Below are 9845 nucleotides of genomic sequence, written 5' to 3'. Positions count from 1 at the left end.
TTGCATTAATGCATCTAATATGAGGGTAGTCGGTAGTACAGTAACATTTCATCAGCAACCATGTTTGCATTGATTGCTTTTGATGTTAGCTCAGCTAGGTAACTCGTATAAGAACTTGATTTGCCTTACTCTTGGTTCAATTGTGAAATTATATTATTAAAAAACAATGTCAGTTTAGGAAACTGACATCATACGCTCAATCTAAAGATAAAATTATAAATTATTCATACGCCCATTCACTCACTAGTAATCATGTAAAATGATAATAATAGTCAATGACTGTCTTTTAATTCATCGAACAATCATACACATGCAATGTAGTGGAAATTCCGGAAAGTGACAAGATCTTTTTTTCTTAATGTCATAATTGGAAAGTAGTTAATAGTAATTCTAATAATTTTAATTTTTCTAATTTTTAGGGATTAAAAACACCGCAAGTAGTCGAATAATATCAAGCCGTTCAGAGCAAAGACTGAATGGATCGTGTCGTCTAATTTATGATTCGAATGCAAGCAGAAATCAGGTATGCAAAATGTATTCGTAATAATGGGATAAACAAAAAAAAAGAATGTCTCAACAAAACGCAATTACCATGTCAAAAGTGTTGCTCTGAGCGTCAATCTCAGTTGATATAAATTCCTCAATGTTGATTGATGTTCATTGTTCTTGATCATAGAGTCAGCGTGAAGAAATGTTCTTACGCTTTATCTTAGCCCGATTCCTGCACAGACTTTCATGGAAATGTCATATTTATAGCACGTGTGCTCTGCTGTTAACGCACTGCACAAGTAAAAACTCACGTGATTCATTAATATTATAACATTGATATTTAGTTTTGTTGGTGGTTTCGATACGAGAACGAAAATTTTAATTTTTCGCATTTAAATTATTTTCAAGCGCTTGGTTGCAAATGCCTTACAATTTCTGCAAATCCGTTTCGATCATTGAATAGTTTGAAATTATATATCACCGCAATTGAGCAAAAAAATTTAGGCCAGGCTGCGAATATCAGTACATTAATGATGTCGGCGCAGCTTGACAATTCAGTAGTTAAATATTATATATTTATATTCATAAATATCATATTTATTATATATTTATATTCATATGCAATCTGCTGCAATATTTCAGTAGCAGTGTGAGTGATGCGCAAACGTCGGCGTGACCACAACGATATAAGAGATACGTCAGCTGAGTGGCAAGGCTCAGGTTCACCACAGCACGTCAGCGACTGGGCGTGGGTAAGTTATTCCAGTGTAGGCAAGGCTCTAGGAATTGATAATTTGAACGTAACATTTACTTATATTCATATACATATAAATCTGAAAAATTGGAAGTTGTTGGATATCGGGAGATCCGTTGTTGGTTTTGGTTTTGGAGACCCTAACATAATGTTCTGTCACAGGCGACACATTTGACAGTGAGAAATTTGACACCTCCAAGATCATCATTAATGATCTTGGAGGTTTTATTCTACCGCTTCAAGATTCCTTTTGTTGATGTCATAATTCAGTGGGGTATATGGTCGTAAAATTAACTAAACCAATCATTCAACGTAATGGTAGAAGGTTTACGACTTGATTATTTAGCAAGAAGTTTTCAAAGGAAGGCGCGGAATAGAAATTGCCATTAATCTGAAAGTCTCGCATTCTATAATCGCGTCATCATTCATTTTTCGATGTGTTTTTTGAATTTTTTTCCAAATTTGTTACGAACATATTTTGAATGGACATGTCTGAAATTTACTTAATATTCCTGTGCAATTTCATAAATATGTGTCTGAGATTCGTCCTTTGGTTTTCTGAACTTTGTCCATCCCTCGTAGCTTTGGACAAATAATCTAAGCGTTTTGAGTATCATGTTTTTCCAGCCTATGCGAATCCTGTTCCCAAACCTCGTCAATTCGATCCTAGCCAATTTCAATCCCCTCACTGAATCCGATGAAACCTGGAATCCTGCCATCCAGAATCGTGTCATCCTGAATTATTTTGTCCTAAATCTTAAAGTCTCTCAACAATCATAAAACTCAGATTTTCACATTCCTATTTGTAAATAAAACTCCATATGTTTTGATCCAACGCCTTTCTACACATTTTATAATACATCATGATTTGACGGAAATTCAGTAACCCATTGATGAAATTTAGCTCGAAATTTCCCCTTACTCGAGTAATTCGCCCATTTAATTTTCACCTCAATTACAAAATCAATTAATCATCCTAGCCACACAGTTCAAGCCTTTGATAAATCGGCTGTCAATCGATGAAGAGTGGTGTTTAAAAATAGTATGAATAACCAAATTGCACTGCATTTGAAAGGAGATCAATTTTTAACGTTAGTGTTTAGCGATAACTCTTTATGCATAAAAGAGAGAGCAAAATTATCGCTTGCATAAATAATTACAAATGAATAATACAACTAGGATGAAAATAGAATTTGCTCGTTGTTGATTCTATAGAATCAATTCAAATTTACTCGCATTGCATCTTATTGATCAAAATCAGTGTTCTGTGCATCAGATGAACGAGTAATTTATCCACGCACATTGCACTACTTTAAATAAAATAGTAATTATGAAAACCTCTTGATAAATTTCTTCCAGCGCGTTCGGTTTGAAAATGGTATCAATGGATTTGTCCCCAAATGTAAAATCATAACTTCATATCCTCTACGAATTTACATCTTGACAACGGCAATTTCGTATTGTTCAGGCTGCCATATAAACATGAAATCGACCAAAATTCAGTTCACGTGGTTCTCACTTGAACGTGAAAAAAGTATTGTCATAAATGAAGATCTTCATTATGATTGGATCATTAGCATTAGGGCATCTTTTTGTGGATCATGAGCATTAATCAGTTTCATTAAAAGTTAGGTATTCCTGATTTAATGTTTTAAGTTTCCTTTGGCGTAACCTCGTGGAGGTATGACATATTCGTTATTCAGTGCGCTTATTCATTGTTATGTGGCGGTATGTGATGTACTTATTCATTGTTATGTGGCGGTATGCGATGTACTTATTCATTGTTTACTGTACTTATCCATTGTTATGTGGGGGTATACGGTGTACTTATTCATTATTTACCACGGAGGTACGTGTTTAGTATAATGTCGGTTTATTTAGTCTTGACCTTCCGAAAATCTATTAGTGTGACAGACGATCATGAATTCTGTTATTTAGATTCTATTGCTGCTATTGTTCGCTTGTCAAGTTTTTCGTTGTATACTGCTTTGGTGTTGATGCAAGTTCTTAATTTGTGTTCATTTATGTATTTTAAAAAGGCTACGTAAATGATTGGATCATCGGCAAAATCAGCGTAATCTCCTGCAGTTAAAAACTTCTACAGGGTCCGCCATACTTATGGCAACGCATGTTTTTTGTTGTTTCTCAATGAAACAAACAGGTACATTTTTTTGTATTGGATGAGCTAGTAGCCGAGAATTACCTAAAGAATTGTCAGACATATTTATTCAATAAGACCACCCTTATTTTTAATGACTGCCTCCAATCTACGCAGGAAAGCTTCACAGGATCAAGTCCCATTCTCGTGTCAATTTAGATTTCAAACTTTCCAAAGAGTCATGAGGTGTTCTGCAGATTATACTTTATAAAATAGCCCACACAGAAAAGTCGAGAAGATTAAAATCAGGGTTTCTTCATTTTTGCTAATGAACGCTGGCATGTGACCCTGAATCCAGTTTTGGGTCATGCTTGAGCCATGTGATGGGGTAGAGTCTTGTTGAAAACTCCATGGTGAGCCGTTGAAGTGTTTACGGCCCAAGGTAAACAACACAGCTTCCAAAATGTCCGAAATGTATCGCTGACTGTTCAATTTCACTCCTGAGGGGACAAAAACGAGTGGGGACCTCCCAGTGGCGGTTACCGCGGCCCAAACCATCACGGACAAGGGATTTTTGCGTCTTATTGCTGTTCTGGTTGCCACAGATCCATCCCGACTCCAAACTCTGTAATTTTGACGGTTAACGCTTTGTTCAATGTTAAATTTTTTCTCGTCACTGAACACCAAGTTGGGCAGCGTGCCATCCTCAATCAGATCCAGAATGTGCTGGCATCTTTCGAGCCTCATTCGTTCATGACGGTCTGTTAGTAAATGCCAGCTGAGTTTGCATCTTGTAAGGAGAGGTTTTGAGGTCATCTTTGAGGACTCTACGCATTGACGTCTGACTGACTCCTGCTTCTGCAGTCAACTTTGCAGCTGAGCGACGAGGGTTTCTCCTCAGCTTCTCCCTCGTGTTTTTGGCCAATTGTTTTGTTCGGACACTTCGTTTCCTTCCTTGAACAGGTCGATTGCATGTTTCACCAGTTTCCTTGAATTTTTTACCATCTTCCACACAGTTTCACGATGAATTTGGAGCTTTTTTGCAATGACTGAATTACTCTCGCTCTTTCATGAAGGGTTACAATTGCATTTCTATCTACTGCCATAAGTAATAGTAAATTTAGACACCTTAGACTTCTGCAATATAAAATAGATGAATTAATAGATGAAATTAGGCTTAATTATAAAAGAAAAGTCTCCTAGAACCAATTTATTTTCATATAGCAAACATCCGTTGCCATAAATATGGCGGACCCTGTAGTCACAATATTCTCAACGTGCATCCAAAATGTTGAACTTAACGTGCCTGCAAAGCCAATAAGTATTGCGGTAAAAATAGTAATTCGGTAAGTTAAGCAAACGACATTTAGATTTTTCTTCCAGAAATTAGCTATTGCAAAAATAATCATATAATTAATGAAATTACTTCAGTGCAGTATAATTTGATATCCATTTAGAATTTCCAACGTCTTCTTTTAAGATTATTAAGCGATTCATCAACAACGCAAGTATAATTATTCAGATGATGAATGATTTTTTCACATGGAATAATCATCACAGCAGGTTTCAGCTCTTCATGCCATCATTGGAACTCACACCCATCATTTTTAATAATAAAGAAGAAAGAACGTAAATTACCAAAATTGAGCATCCGAGCAGACGGCAATGGCATAATTAGAATTGAAATCATCGGCACGAACCTCAAGCCCCCAAATTCTCAACATGCAAATAATAAGTATTCGTCAACTGAGAGGAGTCATCTATATATAGTGGCGTGAAGAAAAATGTCATTTAATTATCTACGAAACAGATGCATTTCTTCTTGTCTTGCTTCATCGGAAAGTAATAAGCAATTTATCAAACGTGATCTTCAATTACGCATCGTTATTGGCAACAAAACTATATATTTATATGTAATCAATTGCAGTTTAAAGACAGCATAAAATTATGAAAATTATCACTTGATCACATTCGATAGCTTATAAAAGACCGCATCGCCCTCCCTAGACCACTTCAGTACTCAGGATGGCTTCTCACAATGGCCATCAGCGAGCGGGGCCGCTGTTGCTGTTAACGATAGTTACGCTGCTTGGAACGGCCGCAGACGCCGTGGTGTTTCAGACGATCATGATGAACGTGACCGTACTTCGTCCAGACCTGAACATGACGGCAGCAGCGGCGTGTGAGTCAATATTAAACGAGATATTAATTATTCAAAATTAAAAAATCTAGGCATGGAACACTTTATGGAACTTTATCTGAATTTAAATTGTAAATATGGCGTGACAAATTAATTTGAGTACTTAAGTTCATAACAAAGACATTGTTTGAGGTGAACGATGAACAGCATTCATACATGCGGATGAAAACGTTTTGTATTCCGCATTTTAGCAGGCAAATAATATTTTTATTGCTAACTGATATTTATCATGAATTATATCGTAATATCATAGGGATTTAAATTCAAGGTTGAGAAAGAATAGGAATGATCGTAAGCTTATATTTAATTATCGCAACTTTTGGCAGAATAGATAATATATATGATTTAAACAAGATTCGCGGTATCGAGTTCCATAGAGTGTGAGTGTATTCGAGTGTGATCGTTCGCGGGGTCGAAATAATCAGCCCTTGACGATACGGAAAATTGAACTTCCAAACACGATTATTGATTATTTTCAATGATAATGAATTGTGCACTGCCATCGATATGACAAAAAATTTAAAAATTATAAATAACGATTTTTTTTGTAAGATTCAATATTTAGGACAATTTTCATGAACAAGCTAAATTATTCGTTCATTGTATCTTTACTCTTATGATAAAACTTAGTTTTAGCCTTAGAATTTCAATTATTTATTGTTTCTAATTCAATGAGTTTGAATTTCATGATAATCTAAAAAATATGTTAGGGCATCAAATTAAAATTAAAAACTTCAATAAACAATTGATTAAGAATAACCAATTATATTTATTAACAAAGGAATAAAAATTTGCGACGCAAAAATCAAAAGTTGGCCATCCTTTCGTTTCAAGATTAATCTACTATTTTTATCCATGACTTTCTTCATATTTTCATTTTAAATATTGAACAACCACAGTCTTGGGAATAAAACATTTATATTGAATTATGTCTCGCATTTTGAACGGTAGAACATTGATTAGAAACTCGACTTCCTAATAGCGTTCACCGCCCCTAAGTTCGGCGCAAAATTCTGGAACATCTAATAAAGAATCCTCACATTTTCCCGGACTGCTTCCAATACTTACAATTAACTCGAGGCTACCCCAGGTGAGTGCAAGGCGAAGTGCTTCGTGCTGCCCAAGTGCAGCGCTGCGTCGTATGACATTACGACGTCGGTGTGCAGCATGACGTACGACGCACCTTGCAACGTCACGACAACATTTGCTCCTGGCGTCATCAGCCTCTTTAAGTTTGGTGAGAAGCTAAAGTTGAAGAACAATAATTTATTCTATGAAGTTTCAGTGCTATTGCTATTACTGCTTGTGCGTCTTGTTGAAGGAATGTTAGCATTGTGTACTAGTACTAGAGACTTCATGCTTCTTTTTCGTATGCTGACTGATCCTTGTTTGCAGTTATTCGCGAAGCGTTCATCACAAAAGATATAACAGTCAACGGATCTCCCGACAACCTGAAGAAGATGTGCGGTGCAGAAGGCGGGGTTCCGCTCATCATCAACACCAAGCAACTGCTTCGAGAAGCTAGGCAGCTCGTCGCTGGTAATATATATATAGTGACTTGTAGGAGCAGCTACCGCTACATGTCTATATAGTGACTTGTAGGGACAAATGCTGTCCTGCACGCTAGCTCTCGCCACTCATGGTGAGCTTGGGTTGTGGCGTTACAGTTGAGTTAACTACATATTACTTCGAGTACTACAACACTGTGTCCAATATGATACTTTTAGAGAGACATTAATATATTATATATGCTCATCCATGAGAATTTTACCCAAGCCTGGAATCGCAGCTCGCAATCTATGAAGGAACACAAATGATTTAATGGTCGTTTTGTACGTTTTCTGCACTCAGCGTTTGCATGTCGTTTGCCCGGAGTCTACATCCAGTGGTAGCCAGCAGTATGCACATTATCTTTCTACTTTGTCTGTTGTCTGCACTCGGGAATTTTCAAGATGTTTACAGTCACTGTTAGCACATTCTGGCCGCCAACAGCTTTGACTAAAGCAAGTATATGGCACCGTTGATTTTACACGCGAAATAAATTGATGAAAGAAAAACTTGGAATCTTTAATGGAATTCCTGAAGCGACTTCTATTGATATTGACAAGAATATTAATTAAAATCGATCATAGTGAGATAAAAATAAGAATTTATGTTATGTTAGCTTCAATTTCCACATTAAATATATTAATTCAATAAGCTATTGCTGTCAGAGCTTTCTCTTTGCTGTTCAAAATTGTTGTTTTCATTGATACATTGACTAAACGAAAATTTTAAATTTTTTTAATTTTCTCAAAATTTTATATTAGAAGTATATATGAGCTTGTTGTTAATGTAAAATTGTCGAGACCTTTAAATTTACACATTTGATGATGCACAACGAGAATAAATAATAATATTTTCATTTGTGGTTGATTTCGAAATTAATACTGAAAATGTTAATTACATTTGTTGCTGCAAGCCGAGATTTGGCTTTTTATCGATATGTATGTTGATCCCTGTCCCTTGACGGAACAACGTTTTAAGTTCGATCCTAAATTCATGCATTATTAATGAATATTAGAATTTTATACCCGCAATAGAACATGCGCTAAATACAGAAAGGGTTCATGTGTGAACACCCGTGGAACAAACTATCTGTGGTTGATGGTGTGTTTAGAATTAGATCGTAGCCTTAGAAATACGAAATCGTCATTGATAATAAAAAATTCGTCAACGAAATTAAGTTGTTGTTTCAAATAGAGATAAATAAAATGATTCTCCTACAAACTGAATGCATCAAAAGAAGTTAAACAAATTTATTCTTTTTTATTTGATTCAAAGGAGCTCAATGTGTCTGGACATATGTATAACTCACTAATCTTAGGCTCGGAAAACCAATTCAGATCATCACTACGTTCATTGGTTACATTGGAATTGATTAAAAATTATCAACAATGAGCGACTTCTATTTTCCATCATATGTTGTATCCTTCTTATTTTTCTAGACGTCGTAAATCAGCCAAATCTGGTTCTAAAATTTCTTCAAAGGTCAACTGTGCCGCAGCGTAACATAACTGAGACATTAGCTGGAACAATCCTCGGTCAACAAACTGTTAGGAGGCTAATGTCTTCATAAATTATTTGAAAGTTTTACGGAACAGTTTATTTTGTTGTGTTTCGTGAAATACAAGCAGGCTAATCTGACATTTCCTTCTATATGAGAATATCACTATCCCGAATCTCGGCATTCAAGATTTGTCACTGCATTTTTAGAGATCGGTCCGATATTCATCTGACATTTCTATACGGTTTCTTCAATATTTGTTCAATATATTTTACTGAACTCATGTCGCTTAAGGTATATTAACCCTGCGATATGCGAATACCCTTATACCTACTCCCACCATCCCGTATCCCTTCATCCTAAATCCCACTATTTCGAATCCAATCATTCAAAATCTCGTCATCCTAAATCCCGTTCATAATAATACAACCTGAATTTCCACATACCATCAGAAAATTTAAGTTTTAGTATCATTCCTATGAGTACTACATTTCTCTGTCGCTCAACTTGGCTACCATCATGCATGATGGTTCAGTTCACTTACAGGCTCACCAATGCTTTACATAAATGTTTCACTATTTGATATGCGCAATTGTGTTGTGCAGTGTCACAGTCCTCACCACCTGATGTCTAAACATGATATGAATCATTACCGACAATGACATGCACCTGAAATCCAGAAATGTCTAAAGCTATATGTTCATCCTTAAAGAGAAAATTTCAGTTACCGAGAAAATTTCGACACAGTTGATGTGGGGAAATGCTATCCTATAATCCCAATATATTTATTTGACGGCCCCATTTGATACATAAATAAATAAATATCAAAATAAAGCCGTCAGTGTCCCCAGACATTTAACGTAACACCGTATAGTCAAAAGAAAAACGAATAAAACTAATGTAAACAAACAAAAATAATATTGATACAACCTATCAGTTACCAAAAACTGAAATCGAAACCATGTGTTTTCTTCAGGCCAACTATTGATGTCTACCATACTATGAATGGTCATACTATTATGGATGGATTTATTCTAGCTCTTATTTCGAAGCCTTTCTGCACACACAAAACGACAACAAAAATTAAGACCGATCGAAATGAATGAACTAGTCAAAGTAAAAATAAATACGGATCACGTAAGATTAATGAAGGAACAATATACCTACATATATTCACAATCAATAAAAACACTATTGAGCAACACGGATATGACCAACACAGAAATAAACACGACTAATTTACCCACGTAGCTCTGTG

General features: G+C 35.6%; 1 protein-coding gene across 1 annotated transcript; it reads left to right on the top strand.

Annotated features, from left to right (window-relative positions):
• Window positions 1-4656: 4656 nt before the first annotated feature.
• On the top strand, window positions 4657-9221 carry LOC125178607. Its single transcript, XM_047882807.1, has 5 exons — window positions 4657-4670; window positions 5349-5523; window positions 6632-6778; window positions 6937-7080; window positions 9193-9221. The coding sequence occupies exons 2-5, from the start codon at window positions 5367-5369 to the stop codon at window positions 9219-9221; spliced, it is 477 nt and encodes a 158-aa protein (XP_047738763.1). The 5' UTR covers window positions 4657-4670; window positions 5349-5366.
• The last annotated feature ends 624 nt before the right edge of the window (window positions 9222-9845 follow it).

The sequence above is a fragment of the Hyalella azteca genome, unplaced genomic scaffold, assembly GCF_000764305.2.
Source record: "Hyalella azteca isolate HAZT.00-mixed unplaced genomic scaffold, Hazt_2.0.2 contig11368, whole genome shotgun sequence".
Taxonomy (NCBI): domain Eukaryota; kingdom Metazoa; phylum Arthropoda; class Malacostraca; order Amphipoda; family Hyalellidae; genus Hyalella; species Hyalella azteca.
This window is presented reverse-complemented; position numbering and strand designations above follow the sequence as displayed.

Excerpts from the sequence above, each read along its gene's own strand:
- LOC125178607 (XM_047882807.1), top strand. The coding sequence starts at position 5,367 with ATGGCTTCTCACAATGGCCATCAGCGAGCGGGGCCGCTGTTGCTGTTA. Across the intron at positions 5,524-6,631 it reads CATGACGGCAGCAGCGGCGT|GTGAGTGCAAGGCGAAGTGC; the intron begins GTGAGTCAATAT and ends AGGCTACCCCAG. Across the intron at positions 7,081-9,192 it reads AGCTAGGCAGCTCGTCGCTG|TGTCACAGTCCTCACCACCT; the intron begins GTAATATATATA and ends TGTGTTGTGCAG.